This window comes from Anolis sagrei, chromosome 2, assembly GCF_037176765.1.
Source record: "Anolis sagrei isolate rAnoSag1 chromosome 2, rAnoSag1.mat, whole genome shotgun sequence".
Taxonomy (NCBI): Eukaryota; Metazoa; Chordata; class Lepidosauria; order Squamata; family Dactyloidae; genus Anolis; species Anolis sagrei.
This window is the reverse complement of record NC_090022.1, coordinates 178,461,040-178,486,939: the sequence shown is the minus strand read 5'-3', so window position 1 is coordinate 178,486,939 and position 25,900 is coordinate 178,461,040. Positions and strand designations below refer to the sequence as shown.

Sequence of the window (25,900 nt, the reverse complement as noted above, 5' to 3'; positions counted from 1 at the left end):
CCCGAAAAAACCTACAACAACCCAGTGATTCTGGCCATGAAAGCCTTCGACAATACTAATCCAGAATTCTGAGATTTGTAGTTGGGGAGGAGACTTTGACATCCTCAACTGGAGAAATCCTGGGCCTTCCTAAACTACAAACCCCAGAATGCTGAAGGAGGAGACAGCAGGATTTAAAGTGGTAGGCACAGTCTTGACCTAACTGTACTGTAGTCTTGTATTCCTATCTCTATGGTGACGACCAACCTGTTGGCGGCGCTTCCACGCGGAGAAGTTTGTCCCCGCCTCACGCGCTGACCGGCAGCCAATCGGAGGCGGTTGGGTGATCCGGGTCTTTCTAGTTCCTCCTTTCACGTGACCGGCGCTACTTTCGCCTGGGAGCGATGGAGGAATATGCCCGGGAACCCTGGTAACTGGACTTGGGCTGGGGTTTGGAGGGGGAGGAGGAGGAGGCCTTTCTTGCTTTATCATTACCATGAAAAGGAGTTGGGCTGGGTTGCTCGCCCTGGACAAGGGCCTTCTGACTTTCTCGGGGAGGGAACTGAATCAGAGGCCTTTTTTGGCTGCCCTTGAGAGGGAGACATCTTTCTCTACCAATACGAAAGGAAACAAACCTCACAAAAGAGGATTGAGCCGACCCACCTGTAGTTGCTTTCTTCTTTTTCTTTCTACCTCACTAAGCGTTATTGACTTTCCTGGCGAGTCATCTTATAGGAGAGTTTCAGGATACATTTCCACTGTAGAATCATAGAGTTGGAAGCTGCCCTACAACTCCCACAATCCCTTACTATTCACTATGCTTCACTAGAAACTGAAAAGTAAAGAAATCTAAAAGTAAAGGTTTTCCCAGACATTTTTTTTTGTCGTGTCAGGAGCGACTCGCTTCTTGTTGTTGTTCATTCGTTCAGTCATCTCCGACTCTTCGTGACCTCATGGACCAGCCCACGCCAGAGCTCCCTGTCGGCTGTCACCACCCCCAGCTCCTTCAAGGTCAGTCCAGTCACTTCAAGGATGCCATCCATCCATCTTGCCCTTGGCCGGCCCCTCTTCCTTTTGCCTTCCACTTTCCCCAGCATAATTGTCTTCTCTAGGCTTTGCTGTCTCCTCATGATGTGGCCAAAGTACTTCAACTTTGTCTCTAGTATCCTTCCCTCCAATGAGCAGTCGGGCTTTATTTCCTGGAGGATGGACTGGTTGGGTCTTCTCGCAGTCCAAGGCACTCTCAGGACATTCCTCCAATACCACAGTTCAAAAGCATCTATCTTCCTTTGCTCAGCCTTCCCTATGGTCCAGCTCTCACATCCATAGGTTACTACAGGGAATACCATGGCTTTGACTAGGCGGATCTTTGTTGCCAGTGTGATGTCTCTACTCTTTACGATTTTATCGAGACTGGACATTGCTCTCCTCCCAAGAAGTAAGCGTCTTCTGATTTCCTGGCCACAGTCTGCATCTGCAGTAATCTTTGCGCCTAGAAATACAAAGTTTGTCACGGCCTCCACATTTTCTCCCTATATTTTCCAGTTGTCAATCATTCTTTTTGCCATAATCTTGGTTTTTTTGATGTTTAGCTGCAACCCAGCTTTTGCGCTTTCTTCTTTCACCTTGATTAGAAGGCTCCTCAGCTCCTCCTCGCTTTCGGCCATCAGAGTGGTGTCATCTGCATATCTGAGGTTGTTAATGTTTCTTCCAGCAATTTTCACCCCAGCTTTGCATTCCTCAAGCCCCGCGCATCGCATGATGTGTTCTGCATACAAGTTAAAAAGGTTGGGTGAGAGTATGCAGCCTTGCCGTACGCCTTTCCCAATCTTGAACCAGTCTGTTGTTCCGTGGTCAGTTCTTACTGTTGCTACTTGGTCCTTGTACAGATTCCTCAGGAGAGAGACAAGGTGGCTTGGGATGCCCATCCCACCAGGAACTTGCCACAATTTATTATGATCCATACAGTCAAAGGCTTTAGAATAGTCAATGAAGCAGAAATAGATGTTTTTCTGAAACTCCCTGCCTTTCTCCATTATCCAGTGGATATTGGCAATCTGGTCTCTCGTTCCTCTGGCTTTTCTAAACCCAGCTCGCTTCTGGTGTGAGAGAATTGGCCGTCTGCAAGGACGTTGCCCAGGGGACGCCTGGATGATTGAATGTTTTTATCATCCTTGTGGGAGGCTTCTCTCATCTCCCTGCATGAGGAGCTGGAGCTGATAGAGGGAGATCATCCGCCTCTCCCCGGATTCGAACCTGCGACCTGTCGGTCTTCAGTCCTGCCGGCACAGGGGTTTAACCCACTGCGCCACTGGGGGCTCCTCACCTGTGAGGATGCTAGCCATAGATGTGGGTGAAATGTCAGGAGAGAATGCCTCCGGAACATAGCCACACAGACCCGAAAACTCACAGCAATCCAGTGATTCCAGCCATGAAAGCCTTCGACAGCATATTATAAAATGTACAGTGAGCACCAAAATAGAGAATTGTATACAAATACATAACTATATAACTAATGATCTAGGTCAAGAATATATTCTGAGCAGTCTGCAAATCGAAAATTCTGGTAGGTAGTAACTGTTGAACCTAGCCGTCACAGAAGCTAAAACTTTGTTTATACAAAACTACCCGATTCCTTACTTTGTAAAGAAACTGATGCTTGAAAATCCACTCAAAATTTGATGAAATATATATTATACTTAATTAGTACTTGCAATAGGAATCTTGTAGCACCTTAGAGACTGAACAAGAATAAAGTTCATAAGATTTGAGGACGTAGACTCAGGCTGGATCTAAACAGCCCTATGTCCTAGGATCTGATCCCAGATTATCTGGCAGTGTAGACTCACACATTAAGTTCAGTTGAGTCCAACTGTGTGTGGTGGTGCTCATCTCCATTTCTAAGCCGAAGAGCCGGCGTCGTCCATAGACACTTCCAAGGTCATGTGGCCGGCATGACTGCACGGAGCGCCCTTATCTTCCCCTCGGAGTGGTACCTATTGAGCTACTCACATTTGCATGTTTTCAAACTACTAGGTTGGCAGAAGCTGAGCCTAACAGTGGGAGCTCACCCCGCTCCCTGGATTTGAACCAGCAACCTTTTGGTCAGCAAGTTCAGCAGTTTAACCCCCTGCGCCACCAGGGGAACTCTTAGAATCATAGAATAATAGAGTTGGAAGAGACCACATTGACCATCTAGTATTCTAGGCCAATCCCCTGCCACGCTGGAAAAGCAGCATCAAAGTACCCCTGACAGATGGTCATCCAGCCTCTGTTTAAAAGTTTCCAAGGAAGGAGCTTCCACCACACTCCAAGGCAGAGAGTACCACTGCTAAACAGCTCATACAGCAGTGGTTCTCAACCTGTGTCCCCCCAGATGTTTTGGCCTCCAACTCCCAGAAATCCCAACAGCTGGTAAACTGGCTGGTATTTCTGGGAATTATAGGTCAAAACACCTGGGGACCCACAGGTTGAGAACCAGTGTCTTACAGTCAGGAAGTTCTTATAGAATCATAGAATTGGAAGAGACCACATAGGCCATCCAGAAGCAGGAAAATTGCATTCAAAGCACCTAATTCTTCCTAATGTTTAGGTAGAATTTGAAGAGTTTCAAAGGCATCAGAAAGCAAGCCTGTTCCCTCTTCCTTATGACACCCTTTCACATATTTATACATGGCAATCATGTTTCTTCTCAACCTTCTCTTCTGCAGGCTAAACAGACCCAGTTCTTTAAGACGTTCCTCATAGGGATTCCTGGTCTCCAGACCTTTGATCATTTTAGCCCCCCCTTCTTTGGACACCTCCCAGCTTGTCAATATCCTCCTTGAATTGCAGTGCCCAGATTAAGACCCATTATTATACCAGGTGGGATCTGATCAAAGCAGAATAGAGAGGCACCACGATTTCCTTCAATCTAGACGCTATACTCCTTTTGATGCAGCCCAAAATCGCATTGGCTTTTTGAGCTGCTGCATCACACTGTTGGCTCATGTTCAAGTTGTTGTTCATGAAGACTCCAATGTTTTTCTCACATCACCCATCCTGTATCTTTGCATTTCATTTTTTTCTACCTAAATGCCATATCTTACTTTTGTCTTTGTTGAAATTCATTGTGTTAGTTTTGGTCCAGCTCTCTAATCTGTTTAGGTCCATTTGAATTCTGTCCTCTGGAATATTAGCTATCTCTCCTAATTTGGTGTCATCTGCAAACTTGATAAGCATGCCCCTTAAACTTTCATCCAAGACATTAATAAATATGTTGAACAGCTCCTGGCCCCAGGAGCAAACCCTGCAGTACTCCACTACTCACTTCTTTCCAGGATGAAGTGGAACTATTAGTGAGCACCCTTTGGGTTCAGTCACTTAATCAATTATAGATCCACCTGATAGTAGTATTGCCTAGCCCACATTTGTCTAGTTTGCTTGCAAGAAGGTCATGGGTGACTTTGTCAAAGGCCTTATTGAAATCAAGATATGCTACATCCACAGCATTCCCTGCATCTATCAAGCTATCCATCCTAATTTGGTGTTATCTGCAAATTTGATAAGCATGCCCTCTAAACCAGGGGTCCTCAAACTTTTTAAACAAAGGGCCAGGTCACAGTCCCTCAAACTTTTGGAGGGCTGGATTTTAATTTGAAAAGAACATGAATTCCTATGCACACCGCACATATCTTATTTGTAGTGCAAAAAACACTTAAAAACAATACAATAATTAAAAATATAAACTTATTAGTATTTCAGTGGGAAATGTGGGCCTGCTTTTGGCTAATGAGATAGGATTGTTGTTGTTGTTGTGTGATTTCAAGTCATTTCAGACTTAGGTTGACCCTGAGCAAGGGCCGGATAAATGACCTTGGAGGGCCATATCCGGCCCAAGGGCCTTAGTTTGGGGACCCCTGCTCTAGACCTTCATCCAAGTCATTAATTATTGCAGTTTGACACTACTTTTAACTGCCATGCCTCATTGCTGTGAAATCATGGGAGCTATTGTTTTACAAGGTCTTTAGCCTTCTCTATTAAGGATGGATGCCTCACAAAAACTATAATTCCCAGGTTCCCATAACATTGAGACATAATTCTGCAGTGGAGATGCATCCATGGGGGAAAGATTGTGTAGAAATAGATGAAAGAACAATCCCACTGCCATGAAAAGATTGTGCCACACTTTTAAGTGCCACCAGTCCATCTAGACTAGAGCTTTCCAACCATTTCCAACCATTTCCTGTTGGGGATACACTTTTTTAGACATGCATCATATCATGACACGGTAATTCAGTTTGCTAGCGAACTGGGAGTTAAACCTACTCCTTCTAAGAAATTCGGAGACATAGATTAATTGTAGTAACAAAATGTATGGGGATGCAATCTATCTTTTGAAAAGATACAATTTGTTTCACGTAGACTTGGAGTCCTTCCACACAACCAGAATATCAAGGCAGAAAATCCCACAATATCTTCTTTGAACAGTGTTATCTGAGTCCACACTGCCATATATTCCACTTCAAAACAGAAAATGTGGGATTTTATTCAGCTGTGTGGAAGGGGCCTAAGTCTTCTGTTGTTTTTTTGGTTTTTTTTACTACAATCTCCAATGTGATTAATGACTATTCCAAGACATATCAAGCCTTTGACTATTTCAGGGCCACTGTAAAGTTGTTTCACCACACCAATCCCCAGGGTGATTGTTCAGCAGCCTGCGCTAACTCTCCTTCTCATTCCTTCTGGCAGCCCATGGCGGATTGTGGATGATTGTGGTGGCGCCTTCACCATGGGCATGATTGGTGGGGGTGTCTTCCAGGCTGTGAAAGGCTTCCGCAATGCTCCAGTGGTGAGTTCCAAGTTTTAACCTCTTTTTTAAAAAATCACTCCAAATAGTAAATCTAGCACTTTTGAAAATTGCCTAGTTCTGTCTTAGAGATGCCTCTATTCTCTCACTTTTCATTTCTGCAGTACAGAGATGGTAGTTTAATATTACTTCATATAACTTTTTTTTAAAAAATCCTGAATATATACTGTAATGTATATGCTCTGGTTTGCATTTTCTTTGCAGCTTGCTTTTCTTCCTCCTTATAAAACTTTCTCACTTGTCCGTCTTTCTTTCTTCCCTTGCTTTCACTCATATACTTTTCCTCCCCATATACTTTTCCTTCCTCCCTCCCTCCCTCCCTTCATTCCTGTCCCCTTCTTTTTCTTTTTTCCTCTCCTTTTTTGTCTCCTTTCCACTTTTGTCCTCTTTGATGCCATCTTTCTCTTTCATCTCTTTCCTCATATCTTTATTATTTATTTATTTACGGCATTTATATGCTACCCTTCTCACCTCGAAGGAGATTCAGAGCGACTTTCAATATATATTTTCATACAATATATTATATTATTAACATAGTACAGTATCAGTATTATATATTACTATATTGCACTATACCATTATATTGTAATATTATTAGTAATATTACATGTAATGTAAATATATAATTATAATATTGTATTATTATTATTACTAGTATTATATTGTATTATATTATAATATTATAAATATCATATGTATATACAATATATTTTATAATTAGTAAAGACAAGAGGGAACTGTCTTCTGCTCCCCTCTGTCTTCACTCTGGCCAGAGCAGCAGTTGGTGCCAGAGGGGGGAAGGGCCTCCCAACTGATGATATAGGCAGAAGACAAGATGGAAATGTCTTCTGCTCCCCTCTGTCTTTGCTCTTTCCCCCTTTCTTTCTTTTTTCTTCCTTCATTTGGCCATTTGCACAGTCCTCCAGTGCAGTTTTGTCATGTATACAGGCACCAGAAGCTAGGTGTTGGTGTGTGTGTGTGTGTATATATATATATATATATATAGAGAGAGAGAGAGAGAGAGAGTTATATTGTATTATTTTGTAGTTTTTCATATGTAACTCATTGTTTTACAAAGATAGTTGAGAGAAAAATGCAGTAAACAAGTGAAGAAGCAAGATGTCTTGGACTGCTTAGGTGGTGGGGTGTTATTATATTGAACACCTGCTTGAAACAGTTTCAAAGTGGGTTTTTGATTTTTTTAGTATTTTTCCAAGTCATTTTCGAGTTAAATTCCCTCTAAGATAGTTTAAAGTTGGTCTTCGGTCTGTACCTTGCCTTGAGATCTTTCTTATCAAGTCGTATGTAAATATATTAATAAATAACTATAATATTAAAGTATATTCAACACCAAAAAGATTGCAAAAGTGGAGACTCTTTCTGTGGTCATTGTTTATCAACATTTCACTTTTGAGAGCGGTGGAAATAAAACATTCATTGGTAGCAAGAAACACAGCAGGAGAGAGCTGGTGTAAATGGAAAGCAGTTGCCTTGTACAGCTATCATAAAGATCAACAAATGGCTGAAAACGAACAGTTAACTGGTAATACTGGTTTGTGGCTCCGTGGTAATACTGGGATTGGGAAATGAGATGTGAATCATAAGACCTGGAGAAACTGTTATGTTAATCATAAGAATATTTATTTCTTCCCCACCTCTCCATGCAGATCAAGGCAGGGAATAGCAACAAATAATATAACAAGCATAGCATCAGTTGAAACAGTATATAAAACCAATACTTATTAAAATTCATCAAAAACACTTTAAAAACTATAATTTAAAAAATAATTTGGATAGGCCCATCTGGAAACTGGTCTTTACTGCTGATTTAAATTCACATTGCAGCCAAAGCTTCTGGCAGATCATTCCAAAGGTGGGGTGTCCAAAGATAATATCCTATAGATCATCGTCCTTCCAGATCTCCTGGGAAATGTTTACTTCAGGTTAATTTTGGCTGACTGAAGTAGACATCTCCCAAAGTTCTCTTGCTTCTCCATTGGTCTATACTTTTTGCAATCTTCTATGTCCTAAATTAGAATTCTTCCGCATTCATTTGAAACTGTCCTCTCCCACTCTTTTGAGCTTATTAAGTCCTCTGTATAAACCAAGGAGGCCCATGCCTAAAGTAGATGTTGTTTCTCTTCATTTCTAGGGGGTCAAGCATCGATTCAGAGGCAGTATTAATGCTATCAGGGTCAGAGCACCACAGATTGGAGGTAAGGAAGGGCCCGAGCCCTTTGGACTGTATGTGTGATGTGTGACTCTACAGACAGGGCAGAAAGGTTGTAAGTTTAGGGAGAAAGGGAATTAATGTTGTTTTTAGGGGAAGAACTAAAAACCTTGTTAATGAGTTGGATCAAGACTGAGGAGATTTGGGCTAAAATCTATAGGCTCAGAATACAACAATGGACGAAGCTCTGTTTCCTTCTCTTCCATACCTGGACCTGTCCTTTCTGTCTGGCTTATTGTGAGGATAAAATGAGAAGTAACAATTTTATTTATTTTTTTGGAGGAAAGGTGGAATATAAACTTAATTTACTTAATATATATAAAGAAATCACTGGAAAAAAAGGAAAGGGAAATTAAGGAGAAAGGCAGGTGTCAAATGGAGTACTGGTGTTGATTCATTCATATTTCGTTACTTTTATAGCCTACTCCCATCTTGTTAGTGCCTGCTTAGTCCCACTGGATATAGTGACAGGAGTGTCCAAGAAAGTGTGAATTGCAGCCTTAAAGTGAATGGCCATCTATATAAATAAAACTGTAATGTTCGTTTGTGGGATTAACAGAACTCAAAAACCACTGGACGAATTGACACCAAATTTGGACACAAGACACCTAACAACCCAATGTATGTCCTTCACTCAAAAAAAATGATTTTGTCATTTGGGAGTGGTAGTTGCTGGGATTTATAGTTCACCTACAATCAAAGAGCATTCTGAACCCCACCAACAATGGAATTGAACCAAACTTGGCACACAGTTCTCCCATGATGAACAGAAAATACTGGAAGGGTTTGATGGGCAGTGTCCTTTGGTTTTGGAGTTGTAGTTCACCTAAATCCAGAGATCACTGTGGACTAAAATGATGGATCTGGACCAAACTACATGAATGCTCAATATGCTCAAATGTGAACACTGGTGGAGTTTGGGGAAAATAGAATCTTGACATTTGGAAGTTGTAGTTGCTGGGATTTATAGTTCACCTACAATCACAGAGCATTCTGAACCCCACCAATGATAGAATTGGACCAAACCTCCCACACAGAACCCCTATGTGGGCCACAGCAACGCGTGGCAGGGGACAGCTAGTAGTAAATAAAAATGCACACTTAGCTCTCAGGCTCACCATAAAACAGTGGATTATCTATTGGAGTACATAAAAGTGAAAAGACAATCTGATTATCATTATGACTGGGTTTCTGAAAACCAGGGTTACACTTTGTAAATTGTTGTTTTGTAAATGAGAGGTGGGATTGGCGGGTGGGCATGAGAAGAAGCTTCTCTCCAGGCCCCTTGTTGTTGGAACATGCTACAATCTCTAAGAGCCGCCGCAAACTAGGTTATTGCGGGAGCAAACCTTGCTAGCACGTCCCTGACGTCATGAGACTGCACCTCTCTCCCCGCCCCTTTCTCTGCCCTTTCTCCGTGTGAGAGTGGTTTTTCCTTTGCTAGGGCAGCATTGCCCGCATATTCTCTCAGTTGAATTCTGCCAACTGAGAGAGTACGCTGGCAATGCTGCCCTAGCAAAGGAAAAACCACGCTGGCACGGAGAAAGGGGCGGAGAAAGGGGCGGGGCGAGAGGCGGAGTCTGATGACGTCAGGGACGTGCTGGCAAGGTTTGCTCCTGCAGGAACCTAGTTTGCGGTGGGTCTAAGGATGTTGGAGATTGTAAGCTCTTTAGCCTGTTTGTGTCTGCTTACATGAAACTCCAGGAACCTGTATAGAACTTGAGTTCTTGAGTCAAATTTCGTTGTAGGTAAATACGAAGAATTATTATAGCTGGGTTGTTGTAGGTTTTTTCGGGCTATATGCCCATGTTCGAGAGGCATTCTCTCCTGACGTTTCACGTGCATCTATGGCAAGCATCCTCAGAGGTAGCGAGGTCTATTGGAACTAGGAAAATAGGTATAATATGTGGAATGACCAGGGTGGGGCAAAGAACTCTTGTCTGTTGGAGCTAGGTGTGAATGTTTCAACTGACCACCTTGATTAGCATTTGATGGCCTGGCAGTGCCTGGGGCAATCTTTTGTTGAGAGGTGATTCGATGTGCCTGATGGTTTCCCCTCTGTTGTTTGCTGTTGTAAGTTTAGAGTTTTTTTAAATACTGGTAGCCAGATTTTGTTCATTTTCATGGTTTCCTCCTTTCTGTTGAAATTGTCCACATGTTTGTGGATTTCAATTATTATAGCTCATTGTTTCTAAGTTTAGTTTGAGAATCTGTTATTCAACAGGATAAAACATCTTTGTGTTCTGCACTGTCTGTTATCCCCAGGAACTCAGGCTGAATTCTCTTCCCTTTAAGTCCTTTGTGCGCTTGTGATTTTTTTTATGCCAGTGCCGCTCATTCTTTGTCAGTGGATTTTAGGCTTCTGGCCAGTCTCTGTACAGTTCAGCACTTGTGTCGAACATGCATAACACAAAGCAAACATTTTTGTTTGGTACAGAATATTGATCTTGTAAGGAGTAGCTCTGGATCCAAATCCTCCCCTTCTTCCTCATAATAGGCAGCTTTGCTGTGTGGGGTGGGCTCTTCTCCACCATCGACTGTGGCCTGGTGAAGATGCGGGGAAAGGAGGATCCTTGGAACTCCATCACCAGCGGAGCACTCACTGGGGCTGTGTTAGCATCTCGGAGTAAGTGATGGTCCTTGACCCTGGAAATGTAGCCCCCAGCCCTTTCCCCTCATGATTAAGTGATCTGAGTCTCAAACAGGGTTTTGTAACAAGTTATGGTTCCTCTCAGGTGGGCCCCTGGCCATGGTCGGGTCAGCCATGATGGGAGGCATCTTGCTTGCTCTGATAGAAGGCGTCGGGATTTTGCTGACGAGGTACACAGCCCAGCAGTTCCAGAATCGTAAGTGTTGGAGAAATGAGATGCAAAATCAAATAATAGGGAACTTCAGATCCTCCTAAAAAATGTATTTGGATGACTTTTTTGCTGGGCGCAGACATCCTCACAAGAACCTCCTGTCATTTCCTGTTGTCTGTATCCCAAAATGATGATTATCTATATAAATAAAAATGTAATGTTCGTTTGTGGGATTAACAGAACTCAAAAACCACTGGACGAATTGGCACCAAATTTGGACACAATACACCTAACAACCCAATGTATGCCCTTCACTAAAAAAAAAAGATTTTGTCATTTGGGAGTTGTAGTTGCTGGGATTTATAGCTCACCTACAATCAAAGAGCATTCTCAACTCACCAATGATGGAATTGAACCAAACTCGGCACACAGTTCTCCCATGACCAACAGAAAATGCTGGAAGGGTTTGGGGGGCAGTGTCCTTTGGTTTTGGAGTTGTAGTTCACCTTCATCCAGAGATCACTGTGGACTCAAACAATGATAGATCTGGACCAAACTTTGCACAAATACTCAGTATGCCCAAATGTGAACACTGGTGGAGTTTGGGGGAAATAACCTTGACACTTGGGAGTTGTAGTTGCTGGGAGTTATAATTCACCTACAATCAAAGAGCATTCTGAACTCCAGCAATGATGGAATTGAACCAGTCTTGGCACACAGCACTCCCATGACCAAAAGAAAATACTGGAAGGGTTTGGTGGATCTGGACCAAATTCTACACAAATACTCAATATGCCCAAATGTGAATACTGTTAGAGTTTGGGGAAAATAGAATCTTGACATTCAGGAGTTGTTGTTGCTGGGATTTATAGTTCACCTACAATCACAGAGCATTCTGAATCCCACCAACGATAGAATTGGGCCAAACCTCCTACACAAAACCCCCATGTGGACCACAGCAACGCGTGGCAGGGGATGGCTAGTATGTGGATTAAAATCATAAAATGATGGAGGGGAGCTCAAGGATTAAGTAGCCCAACCTATGTCAAAACGAGAACCCACAAGCAAAGCATCCCTGATCTTAAACCCCCTTAAAACATATTTTATGTAAAATTAAAATTGTCGTGATTAGATTAATTTGTCACAGAGGGAGTGGCTGAGAAATCAGAAGGATCCTGCTGTGGGGCAGTGTTCAGCTTTTCTGCCTTGTTTAATGAAAGGCTATTGCCAGGATTGTATTGCATTTGCAGGTGGGGTTTGGTTCTCTATCGCATGTGGGGCTTAGTTCTCAGTAGCTTGCATTGGGTTTGGTGGATTAAAATATAGAAGAGGAATTCTGGATCTCAGCTGGGAAAAGCAAATTTTATGCCAGTTAACTGATGTTGTCAGGGGCAAAAAGGATATTGTTAGGGACAAAACATATTCCTTTATATTCCATCCTTCAATATCTTGTAAGGGAAAAGTCACCGTTTCCTCATATGAGCAGAGAGGAATAGAAAGAACTTCCAGAAGTTTCTCTTCTCCCCACCTCATTATGCAATGTGTGCACCTTCCTCATCCAAGCCCCTTCTCAAAGTGACTGGCACTTTGGTAGTGATTATATTCACACTGCACTGCCTTCCCACAGCGTCTGACACCTTTCCCCCTTTCCTTTTAGAGGTGTAAATTTCAACCTGTTTTGTAGCAAGAAAATTCAAAAGTTGGGCTTTCTCATATCTTTGTGTGCCAGAAGCCTGATCTGGCCACAGTGGTCCACGCTCTTGTTACATCCCGAATAGATTACTGCAATGCGCTCTACCTGGGGTTGCCTTTGAAGACTGTTCGGAAACTTCAGTTAGTCCAGCGGGCAGCAGCTAGATTACTCACTGGAGCATCATACAGGGGGCTCACCACCCCTCTGCTATGTCAGCTCCACTGGCTGCCGATCCAGTTCCGAGCACAATTCAAAGTGCTGGTCTTGACCTATAAAACCCTATACGGCTCCGGCCCAGCGTACCTGTCCGAACATATCTCCTTCTACGTCCCATCTCGGAGTTTAAGATCTTCTGGGGAGGCCCTGCTCTCGGCCCCATCTTTATCACAAGTGAGACTGGTGAGGACGAGGGACAGGGACTTCTCGGTGGTGGCCCCTCGCCTGTGGAATTCACTCCCCGGGAAAATTAGGTCATCGACATCCCTCCTCTCCTTCAGAAAGAAGTTGAAAACATGGATATGGGTAATCTGGCAGACCGACAAGGCAATGGCGACCAGAGTTTGGAAAGGATTATGATAATGACAATGATAATGTTGAATGAACTTACGGATTTTAGAACTTGGTGAACGTTGGCCAGTAGATTGGCTTTTCTTTTTAGTTGTTATTGTATTATTTGAATGTTTTAACTATTTATAATTGTTATATTTTTACTTTGTTGAATGTGGCATCGAATTGTGCAGATTGTAAGCCGCCCTGAGTGCCCCCTTGGAGGTTGAGAAGGGCAGGGTAGAAATACTCGAAATAAATAAATAAATAAATTTGTTATTGAGTCAGCCTCATCTAAATCCTCACCACTCTCTTCCCAATAGAAATTGGGAAGAGAGTTCTGATCCCGAATGCCCTGTCTTGAGCTGCCTGACCTCTTTTGCTTGCCACTCACCAGTCTTTCACCTTCACTTTTCAGCCAACCCCTTTGGAGAAGATCCCAGCCAGCTGCCTCCCAAGGACGGCTCACCGCCAACAGGATATCCAGGCTATGGACACTATCAGTGAAGCAGTTGTGAATCGAGGATCTTTCTGAAGTTTGCAGGGACTGAACAGGATTTTCCCCTCGAAATTCCTTGAGACTTTCACCCAGCAGCAGAAACAAGCAAACAAAGCCCGCAATGGATGTGCTTCCTAGAATTTTCCTTAGGAGAGAAGAAGCAGGGGAAAGGATTAGAGGATTTATGAAATATCTACCTCTCTGGGGTTAGGGAACATCTTGGGCCAGTGAAGCGATGCACCTCATGATCAGTTCTATGCAAGAACTTACCCAGCAACGATTCCCAAATAATTTCTCATCTTGTAAGTCCCAGAGTATGGTAATGGTTCATTGACTGTAACAAAGAACTTTTAAAAGGGCTACCTTGTGTGTAGGCATGTTTGTGCTTCTTTCTTCTGAGTACATTGGAGAGTCCTTCCCTTGCGGATTTTCAAAAATCTGTAGGAAGAACAGTCTGTGCCTTTCTTTCCCAGGTCTTGTAGGTAAGTAAGGGCATTAATGCGTGCTCCGAGCTTGTATCTGGTGACACAGCAAGAACCTGCAGTTCAAAGAGATCCATAGCTTGTTGCAGGCCCCTCCTGATTAGAATCCATGATTTCTGAGGTAACTAAGCCAAAATGTAGCCCTGCTGCCATATTGTGAAGCCTTTCGTATCGGGTGATCAGTAACCCCCCCCCCCCCGGGCCCTGCTTGATTCTGCAAAATGTTGGCAGATCCCAACAAGAACATTGCTGGCAGGTTGTCCTCCATTTAGAGTAAATATATCTTGCAGCCAAGATTTATTGTGAAAGCACAAGTGCATACATTTGCAGCATCTTTAAAGTTATGAAACAAGATGACTTGAAGGGCCGGAAAGAGAGATTCATATCATCCCAAAGTTTTTATACAGTCTGTTGAAGCAGCCTTCTAGTTGTGGAGGTAGAATGACCCAAAACTGTTGGGTAAACCAGATTTATGTGAGCCCCCACATGTATGCCAGGCTGCCCCTGAGAGGCCCAGGCATCCATATCATCAATACAAAGGGCTACAAACATGGTGTATATATATCCATCATGTACTTCCTTTTTAAAATACATTTGCTGTGATACATTAAAATGAGAATGCAGACTGGCTTGATATAAAAACCAAACCTGGCACATCAGGCTTGATTTCCCTGTCCTTTGGGTTGCTTATCTTTCAGGATTATTCAAAAATATTTTGTGTAATAGAATCATAGAGTCGGAATAGACCTCATGGGCCATCCAGTCCAACCCCCTGCCAAGAAGCAGGAATATTGCATTCAAAGCACCCCTGACAGATGGCCATCCAGCCTCTGTTTAAAAGCTTCCAAAGAAGGAGCCTCCACCACACTCCGGGGCAGAGAGTTCCACTGCTGAACAGCTCTCACAGTCAGGAAGTTCTTCCTCATGTTCTGATGGAATCGCCTTTCTTGTAGTTTGAAGCCGTCGTTTTGCATCCTAGTCTCCAGGGAAGCAGAAAACAAGCTTGCTCCCTCCTCCCTGTGACTTCCTCTCACATATTTATACATGGCTATCATATCTCCTCTCAGCCTTCTCCTCTTCAGGCTAAACATGCCCAGCTCCTTAAGCCACTCCTCATAGGGCTTGTTCTCCAGACCCTTGATCATTTGAGTCGCCCTCCTCTGGACACATTCCAGCTTGTCAACATCTCTCTTCAGTTGTGGTGCCCAGAATTGGACACAGTATTCCAGATGTGGTCTAACCAAAGCAGAATAGAGGGGTAGCATTACTTCCCTAGATCTAGACACTATGCTCCTATTGATGCAGGCCAAAATCCCATTGGCTTTTTTTGCCGCCACATCACATTGTTGGCTCATGTGTAAAATATTTTGTGTAATCCATGTACGCTAGTGTAAATACAGTTGAGCTCTTTGGCCCCAGTCCTTGAATATCTGCTTAAATGTGAGAATAAGTAATAAGGTGAGAAGGAAAAGAACCATTAGGTGCATTGCATCAGGAAACCTCTGAACAGATGCCTCAGTGCTGCTAATTTCCTCTCATAAGGCTGGGAGATCTCCTATTCCACTGCCTGTATCCAAGAGTAGCAGTCCTTAAGGAAAAGGCAGCCAAAGGCCAATCTGTAAGCTGCTTTCCAATCTCAAGATTGCTTGATCTTTCCTATAGTCATGCAGTAACAAGGTAGGTTCTTCCTGTTCCCCACTGTGCTTTTGCCTTATCCATGAGCTATAATGAGATTTGTGTTCATTTCCAGCTAATGTCCATAGTAGAGTCTTTGGCCATTATCAAATATCCATCTTCAACACTTAGAAGACATGTGTTTTTTGTAGTTGCAGACTTCATCAGTATCTGGGGTGGATCTGAAAAAGAAACCAGGACAAGTCATTAACTGGGGCGTGGAGTATATTTCATCTCTGTGTCCCAGGAAACTCATTGGCTAAAACCTCTACAGCAGTGGTCCTCAACCTGTGGGTCCCCAGATGTTTTGGCATTCAACTCCCAGAAATCCTAACAGCTGCTAAACTGGTTGGGATTTCTGGGAGTTGTAGGCCAAAACATCTGGAAACCCGCAGGTTGAGAACCACTGCTCTACAGAGAGGAGAGACCACAGAGAAAGCGAGAAGAAAGGTGTTCACAAATGTGCCTCTTAAGGGCACGAAGAGGATTAGTACCTTGGTAGTTTTGACACGGTTCCCAAGCGAGCACATCCAGCCTGAGTTGTCAGGCAAAGCTTTGCACTCTTCTCCAACCAGGCAGGGCTCCATGTCACACCACCACTTTCCTGTCACGATCGAGGCTGCAAAGAAGAAAAGCATCGCTGTTTGTTCCTATAGCTGTTCACTGGCATTTCAAACTTGCTCCATAGTAGGAGTCAATTGGTGGAGGCAAAGTGATACGCACTTCTGTAGTGAGGGATTTTGCCTTTAATATGATCTCTAAATGGATGGCTCTCCATGACACCAAGGCATGATGAGCTTATAGGGAAAAAGCTAGGCCGTAACTTCTTTCTCTAGCTAACTTGCTCTTTCTGAAGAGCTTGAAGCAAGTGATGATATTAGGATATCATATGATGGTTGCTTCACAGCTGTTTTTGCAACCATTCATCCCTCTGTACTGGTCTTTTTTCTGATCTGACCCCCAAATCCAAATCTTGACATGGCCATTTCAACTCTCAGATTGCCTCATAAGCTGTTCAACCTCAAAATACATGTCCAAAAACAGAAACTAACCTCTAGCAACGTAGACACCAAAATACAACACTGCCTGAGCTCTGCGGGTGCAGCATTTTTCCGAATGAAGCAGAGAGTGTTTGAGGACCGGGACATCCGTAGGGATACCAAGGTGCTTGTTTATAAAGCTATTGTCCTCCCAACCCTGCTATATGCCTGCGAAATGTGGACTGTCTACAGACGTCACATGCAACTCCTGGAACGATTCCATCAGCGCTGCCTCCGGAAAATCCTGCAAATCTCTTGGGAAGACAAGCGGACAAATGTCAGTGTGCTGGAAGAAGCAAAGACCACCAGCATTGAAGCGATGGTCCTCCACCATCAACTCCGCTAGACCGACCACATTGTCCGGATGCCCGACCACTGTCTCGCAAAGCAGTTGCTCTACTCTGAACTCAAGAATGGAAAATGGAATGTTGGTGGGCAGGAAAAGAGATTTAAAGACGGGCTCAAAGCCAACCTTAAAAACTCTGGCATAGACACTGAGAACTGGGAAGCCCTGGCCCTTGAGCGCTCCAGCTGGAGGTCAGCTGTGACCAGCAGTGCTGCAGAATTTGAAGAGGCACAAATGGAGGGCGAAAGAGAGAAACGTGCCAAGAGGAAGGCACATCAAGCCAACCCCGACTGAGACTGTCTTCCACCTGGAAACCGATGCCCTCACTGCGGGAGAAGATGCAGATCAAGAATAGGGCTCCACAGTCACCTATGGACCCACCAGAACACTGATCCTGGAAGACTATCCTACTTCGACATCGAGGGATCGCCTAACTAAGTGGACTACAGAAATGAGGCCAGTAGCTAAAGACTTACTATCCACACAAGATGGTTTGCCCCGAGTTGTCCCGGCCACTTTCCCTGGGAGGCAGGAACACTGGATGGTTTGCGACCGTTCTTCAATGTGATTGTGGTTACAACAGCGGCGAACAGCAATCACCTTGCAGGTACCTCCGCCTTGAATGGGGACCAAGAGGAGAAGAAAGGTTGGAGAGTTACTGAAAGGAGAGAGTTACTGAAATCTCCCCCTATTTTCTCTTGATGTCGTCATCTGCATTGGTCAACTACCTCCACGGCCTATAGCTGATACTAAGAACCTAGGTTCTTGCCCATGTCCCCTATTCTTGTGAGATTGTTCAAGCAAAGTCAGGTTGCTATCCCTGAAACAGCTGAGTGTCACTTGCTTGAAAGTTTTCACTCCCCAAACTGTTTCTGTGCTTATGCTGAGAATTGCAGCATAAGCTGTGAGTAATTCTGCTTCTGTTCACATTCTTTTTAGGGAGGAGATCTCATAGAATAATAGAATCGTAGAGTTGGAAGAGACCTCGTGGCCATCCAGTCCAACCCCCTGCCAAGAAGCAGGAAAATTGCATTCAAAGCACCCCTGACGGATGGCCATCCAGCCTCTGTTTAAAAGCTTCCAAAGAAGGAGCCTCTACCACACTCCAGGGCAGAGAGTTCCACTGCTCAACATCTCTCACAGTCAGGAAGTTCTTCCTAATGTTCAGATGGAATCTCCTTTCTTGTAGTTTGGAAAACAGAAGACTTGAAGCAGCAACAAACAAGCTTTAGTCCCTATTGATGTATTGAGCTGTAACCGCTCTGAGTCCCCTTCTGGGTTAGAAGGGAGGCATATAAATGTCATAAATAAACTCCAAGAAGCCCCACAAAACTCCCTGCATTGGGAGATCGTAGACCCAGTATGGTGTAATGGTCTAGGGATGAATACGACTCCAAATCAAGATTTGATTCCTCAATCAACCCTAAACTTGTCATCTAAAATATATAAAGAGCCAAAGGCTACCCCGTCCAGAAGTCTGCAAATTACTGGTATATTTGACTATGGCCCCACACAGCTGAATAAAACCCACAATATCTGCTTTGAACTGGAATATATGACAATGTGGACTCAGATATCTAACTCAGTTAAGGGCAGATTTTGTGGGATTTTCTGCCTCAATGTATGGCTGTGTGGAAGGGCCCTAAGTGTGCATATTTTTGGAGCTGTTTAGTAAGCAAAACAACAGTGTCATATTACCATTTCTTAACATGAATGGATTACTTTAGTTTTTGCTCATATAACACAATCGTACCACCGTATTTGTCATGGCAACATCCTAAGGACTCCTAGGGTTTGGAGTGTAGTGAGGCACCAGAACTTTCTGGCACAAAATTCCAAATATCTCACCAAACTGCAATTCTCAGAATTGTGTGGGTTGCTAATTATCAAGTTATGATTATGTAATGTGAAATACACTTGAAACCTAAATTCAACTTGGGTTGTTGTAGGTTTTTTCGGGCTATATGGCCATGGTCTAGAGGTATTCTCTCCTGACGTTTCGCCTGCATCTATGGCAAGCATCCTCAGAGGTAGTGAGGTCTGTTGGAACTAGGAAAAAGGGTTTATATATCTGTGGAATGATCAGGGACAAAGGACTCTTGTCTGCTGGAGCTAGGTGTGAATGTTTCAACTGACCACCTCGATTAGCATATAATGGCCTGACAGTGCCTGGAGCAAACTTTTGTTGAGAAGTGATTAGATGTCCTTGTTTGTTTCCTCTCTGTTGTTGTGCTGTTATAATTTTAGAGTTTTTTTTTAATACTGGTAGCCAGATTTTGTTCATTTTAATAGTTTCCTCCTTTCTGTTGAAGTTGTCCACATGCTTGTGGATTTCAATGGCCATTATATGCTAATCAAGGTGGTCAGTTGAAACATTCACACCTAGCTCCAGCAGGCAAGAGTCCTTTGTTGCACCCTGGTCATTCCACAGATATATAAACCCTTTTTCCTAGTTCCAACAGACCTCACTACCTCTGAGGATGCTTGCCATGGATGCAGGCGAAACGTCAGGAGAGAATGCCTCTAGACCATGGCCATATAGCCCGAAAAAACCTACAACAACCCAGTGATTCCGGCCATGAAGGCCTTCGACAATTCATTAAATTGAACTTCCTATATCTTTCTAAATCTAGCTTTCTTACATCTTGCTTGCCTGCCCTCAAAACTCTACAAAGAGCAACTCACTGATTACTGGGATTTGATCCCCTGCAGTCTGGTACCAGTACTGTTCATGATGGTGCTGTTGACTGTGAATGGGGACCTGCTGAGCACCGATACCTTGGCACAGCAGAGTGACACAAAAAACCCAGATTATGAGAGCAGATTGACACATTGTGATAGATCTGCAGAGGAGAACAGAAAAGAAGGAAAAACACATCAAGGAGAGAAGATAAAAACAAAGAACACCTTGTACTTCTCTTTATCTCTTGTAGAACTTCTTGAATTAATTTTCTTTGACCAGTTTTTTTGGGTAGGTTAGACGTAAGGTTTTCCTCAATTTTATTTGGAAGGGAAACAACCCCTTGAAACCTGTGATATATAATTTTCCAGAGTTTTTGGACTGGTTCTAAAGAAAAGTTGGTAGGACTCATGGGCTCTCAGTGCCACCTCCTCCATTTTCCAAAACGGATACAATAAATGCTTTTGTTCAAGTGCAATATAGTACAGACTGAGTATCCCTTATCTGAAATAGTTAGGACAAGAAGTATTTTGCATATATGCACATAATGAGATATCTTGGAAATGGGGTCCCAAGTTTAAACACAAAATTACCGCATATACTCGAGCATAAGCCGACCCGAATATAAGCCGAACCACTTAATTTTACCCCCCCAAAACTGGGAAAACGGATTGACTCGAGTATAAGCCGAGAATGGGAAATTCAGCAGCTACTGGCACATTTCAAAATGAAAATAGATACCAATAACATTACATTAATTGAGGCATCAGTAGGTTAAATGGTTTTGAATATTTATATAAAATTGTAATTTAAGATTATTTTTTTGTTGTGTCAGGAGCGACCTGAGAAACTGCAAGTCGCTTCTGGTGTGAGAGAATTGGCCATCTGCAAGGACGTTGCCCAGGGGAAGCCTGGATGTTTTGATTTTTTTATCATCCTTTGGGAGGCTTCTCTCATGTCCCCGCATGAGGAGCTGGAGCTGATAGAGGAAACTCATCCACCTCTCCCCGGATTTTGCATATATGCACATATATGCAAAACCTGCGACCTGTCGGTCTTCAGTCCTGCCGGCACAGGGGTTTAACCCACTGTGCCACCGGGGACTCTGCAATTTAAGATAAGACTGCCCTAACCCTCTTCAATGTAAATGTTCTTACGTATCCTTCCAATAATAATAAAGACAGTAAAATAATAAATGTAATAATAGCAATCATAAATAGAGTACAATAATAAATGTAATGATAACAATTATAAAATAAAATAATAAATGTAACGATAACAATAAAGTAAAATAATAATAGTCATAAATAGAGTAAAATAATAAATGTAATAAAACTAATAGTAATGACAGAGCAAAATAATAAATCACCTTGACTCGAGTATAAGCCGAAGGGGGCTTTTTCAGCCTAAAACAAGGGTTGAAAAACTTGGCTTATACTCGAGTATATACAGTAATTGGTGTTCCATGCACACTTTATGTACATAGCCTGAAAAAAACTTCATATATAATATCTTTTAAAAATATGTGCATGAAGAGTATTTCAAATTTGGGGATCATTGTTAAGGGATGTTTAGACTGTATATAAATCTTGATGATCTGTAATTTCTTTAGTGCGGATAGCTCTTCAACTATTATGTACCATTCTTGAGTCTGTACATGCTGTGACCCGTTCATAAAGTGGAGATAATCCTCTCCAGAACTATTAGGCTGGTCTTTCACTGTTAGGTGGCAATATGTTGCTTAGGACACAAAGTCTTAACGGCTTACATTTCTTGGTGGCTGTGAGTTTTCCAAGCTGTCTGGCCATGATCCAGAAGCATTCTCTCCTGACGTTTCATCCCCATCTATTGCAGGCATCCTCAGAAGTTGTGAGGTCTGTTGGAAACTAGGCAAATCAGGTTTATATATCTTTGGAATGTCCAGGGTGGGAGAAAAAAACTCTTTGTTTGTTAGAGGCAAGTGTGAATGTTGCAATTGTCCACCTTGATTAGCATTGAATAGCCTTGCAGCTTCAAAGCCTGGCTGCTTTCTGCATAACAAGGGATTTGCTGTACAGTTTTCTTCATCACTGCCATCTGGACAGTGACATCTCCAGCTCATCCCCTGTTTGGATGTCAGCCAGCACGTCAACAACTTAAATCAAGAAATAGTTTTCTAAGATCTACAGAGACACTCGCTGGAACACCTCAGCAAGCGAGAGTCCAAAAGTGGCAGGCTCAAACCCAGAACCTCAACCAATGGCTGATATCAAATGAGAGAAAACTGGGCGACTTGGAAGGCGCTGAACAGACTGAGCTCTGGTACCACGAGATGCAGAGCCAACCTCAAGAAATGGGGCTACAAAGTGGAATCCACGACATGCGAGTGTGAAGAAGAGAAAACTACAGACCTGCTGCAATGCAACCTGAGCCCTGCCACATGCACAATGGAGGACCTTCTTGCAGCAACACCAGAGGCACTCCAAGTGGCCAGGTACTGGTCAAAGGACATTTAATCAACTATCAAACTCTGTGTTTTGTTTGTTTGTTAAAAAATGCAATGCAACTGTTGGTCTGCCCTTGACACGATAAATAAATATATTATCTGGACAGTCTTCAAAACCATTGCATCGGAAGTGGCCAATGATACAGTGAATTTCTGCCTGAGGGAATCCTTTGTTGGGAGGTTTTAGCTGGCCTTGAGGATGCCTGCCGTAGATGTGGGTGAAACGTCAGCAGAGAATGCTTCTGGAGCATGGCCTGAAAAACAGCAACCCAGTGATTCCAGCCATGAAAGCCTATGGCTTACATTTCATTACCACATCCTTCACAAACCTAGGGCCACTTCCCTGCCATCATGGTGGAAAACCTTGGAGAAATCTTCCATCTGCTTAGGCGCAGAAATATAGGGAGTTGTGTTATGGAAACTCATAAATCTTCCCCGATAATGGCATCTGCCTTTTTGAGAAAGACTGCACACATGCATGTCTGCCAGGTAGCATATGACAAGCACATCTTCAGTATAAGAAATATGCACATATGTTGATTACAAGAGTTTTTACTAGTTCTGCATGCCTACCATATGCCCAGGTATTTATCCCATGAGGCAATGTGGGTTTGATATTTTTACACACATCTTAAGAAATTTAAATTCCCAGGCTTGCTATTGTTTTTCAGGGTTTAGGTCCATTCCAGAAATGAAATACAAATGGAGATGCCTTCAGCATGTGCTCTCTCCTTCCCCCGTGCCTTTGGTTTGCAGAACACCAAGAGGATCATGCTGTTACTCAACACATGAGGGACAGATTTAGAAAGACCTCTTTGTGCTTATTTGGTATGGATTATGAAATGTACTTGAGATGTCACATTTTTTTCATAAGTTTTCAGAGTGGCAGGACATGAGTCTTCCGTTCTCTGCCATGGCACGTCAGAGCAGACCTGGTGGCGGACACTGCGGATCTTCGGATCATCTGTTGAACTTACACCAGTTGGAAGCGTTTTGGATTTCCTCTGAATTTAGCCTGTGATGTCAAAAGAGGGAGCTCAGTTGCTGGGCAAATTTAAATCAGCACCTAGGCTTTTGCAGCTTATCAGACAGAGGGCTGTTCTAGGATATTTATGTATTTATTTATGTATTTATTTATTTATCTTGTATACCGCTACTCCCAGTTTGGCTCGGAGCAGTTTACAGAACAGATTAAAACAATACAATTTGCTTTAAAAATAACCATAACAATAACAATAGGCAGCGAGAACAGGCATAGCCCGGATTGCTCACCCATCAAAAGCTTGCCGGGGAAAAAAAGTTTTACAGGCTTTCCGAAAAGCAAGTAGGTCTCAGATGGTTCGAGTTTCGACCGGGAAGGCATTCCATAAATAAGGGGCTATGATCGAGAAGGCTCTATGCCTAGTAGATGACAAATGATAGGTCCGGATGTTAGAGACTGCAAGCAGATTTTGGTCTTCAGACTGGAGTAATCTGTGGGGTTGGTAGGGGGATAAGTGGGCCCTCAGGTACGCCGTCCCCAGACCATATAAGGCAGTGTTTCTCAACTTTCCTAATGCTGTGACCCCTTAATACAGTTCTTTATGTTGTGGTGACCCACAACCATAAAATTATTTTCGTTGCTGCTTCATAACTGTAATTTTGCTACTGTTACGAATCATAATGTATATATATGCAGGATATATTTTCATTCACTGGACCAAATTTGTCACAAACACCTGATCCACCCAAATTTGAATACTGGTAGGGTTGGGAGGGATTGATTTTGTCATTTGGGAGTTGTAGTTCCTGGGATTTATAGTTCACCTACAATCAAAGAGCATTCTGAATTCCACCAACAATGGAATTTAACCGGTCCTGACACACAGAACTCCCATGACCAACAGAAAATACTGCAAGGGTTTGGTGGGCAATGATCTTGAATTTTGGAGTTGTAGTTCACCTACTTCCAGAGAGCACTGTGGACTCAAACAATGATGGATCTGGACCAAATTTGGCATGGATACTCAATATGCCCAAACGTGAACACTGGTGGAGTTTGGGGGAAAATAGACCATGACATTTGGGAGTTGTAGTTGCTGGGATTTATAGTTCACCTACAATCAAAGAGCATTCTGAACCCCACCAATAATAGAATTGGGCCGAACTTCCCATAGAGAACCCCTATGACCAACGGAAAATACTGTGTTTTCTGATGGTCTTTGGTGACCCCTCTGACACCCCCTCACGACCCCTCCAGGGGTCCCGACCCCCAGGTTGAGAAACGCTGCTCTATGCCTAGTAGATGACAAATGACAGGTCCGGATGTTAGGGACTTCAAGCAGATTTTGATCTTCAGACCGGAGTAATCTCTGGGGTTGGTAGGGGGATAAGCGGGCCCTCAGGTATGTTGGCCCCAGACCATATAAGGCCTTAAAGGTTAGTACTAGCACCTTGAAAGTGATCCGGTGCTCAATCGGTAGCCAGTGCAGCTGTTGGAGAATTGGGGTAATATAACACCTCGCTGGCACCCTAGCAAGAAGACAAGCCGCCGCATTTTGCACCAGCTTCAGTTTCCGGATCACTGACAAAGGAAGGCCAATGTAGAGGGTGTTACAGTAGTCAAGCCTCAAGATGACAGTCGCCTGGATCACCGTAGCCAGGTCGTTCCTAGATAAGTAGGGAGCCAGTCGCCTAGCCTGACGTAGATGGAAAAATGCAGATCTGCTCACAGCAGAGACCTGGGGCTCCATTGTGAGCAGAGGATCCAATAAGACACCAAGACTTTTTACAGAAGATGACGGACGTAGTGTCTCGCCATCCAGGGTAGGCAGCTGGATCTCCCTCCCACCCGGACGGCCCAGCCAAAGGATCTCCGTCTTTGCTGGATTCACCCTCAACCTACTGACATGCAATCATCCAGTAACGTCCTCAAGGCACAGATGGAAATTTTCGGGTACGGAATCCGGCCAACCCTCCATTCTCAGAATGAGCTGAGTGTCGTCAGCGTACTGGTGGCATTCAAGCCCAAAGCTTCGCACCAGTCGAGCAAGTGGTCGCATGTAGATGTTAAACAACAGAGGAGAAAGAATGGCTCCCTGCGGGACACCAATTTGCTTCTTGGGTGCAAATTAATCCTGCCAAGAAAAACAGTGGCCAGACATAGGGGTTTGCTCCTTTAGCTGGTTTCTGTCCAAGTCTCAAGGCTAAATGACGCTTTCTCTGTCTGTTCTCTGTGACCGTGAACACAGCCATATAATTACACGAGTGCTTTGCCATTGTTTACTATTGATGAGCCTTAGTCATTGAAAGCTTTCTACTTCTCTGACTCATACAACACTTCTTATGTTCTTTAGCAACAGTATAGGTTTCTCGAGATCTAAAATTACAAGTTATGTAAGTCTGTATTTTAAAATATGACAGTGGAGAACTTGCCTTTTGAAATGTTACATTTTTAAAAATAATTCCTTCTGACTTATTTTAGGACCTTCCTTCCCCCAATCCCTTTCATCCTGTTGAAAATGTGTTTGCATGATGTACCCTTTAATACAAAAATGGATAGATGTATTTAAATCAAGTAACAGCACCTATTTAGGGCTGCTCGACACAGATTACTTG

At 43.3% G+C, this 25,900-nt stretch overlaps 1 protein-coding gene across 1 annotated transcript; it reads left to right on the top strand.

Moving 5' to 3' along the window:
- Window positions 1–301: 301 nt before the first annotated feature.
- TIMM17B (translocase of inner mitochondrial membrane 17B) lies at window positions 302–13,956 on the top strand. The gene is made up of 6 exons (XM_060763140.2): window positions 302–409; window positions 5,710–5,809; window positions 7,980–8,043; window positions 10,555–10,683; window positions 10,793–10,903; window positions 13,516–13,956. Exons 1-6 carry the CDS (start codon window positions 384–386, stop codon window positions 13,602–13,604), a joined length of 519 nt encoding a protein of 172 aa, XP_060619123.1. The 5' UTR covers window positions 302–383; the 3' UTR covers window positions 13,605–13,956.
- The last annotated feature ends 11,944 nt before the right edge of the window (window positions 13,957–25,900 follow it).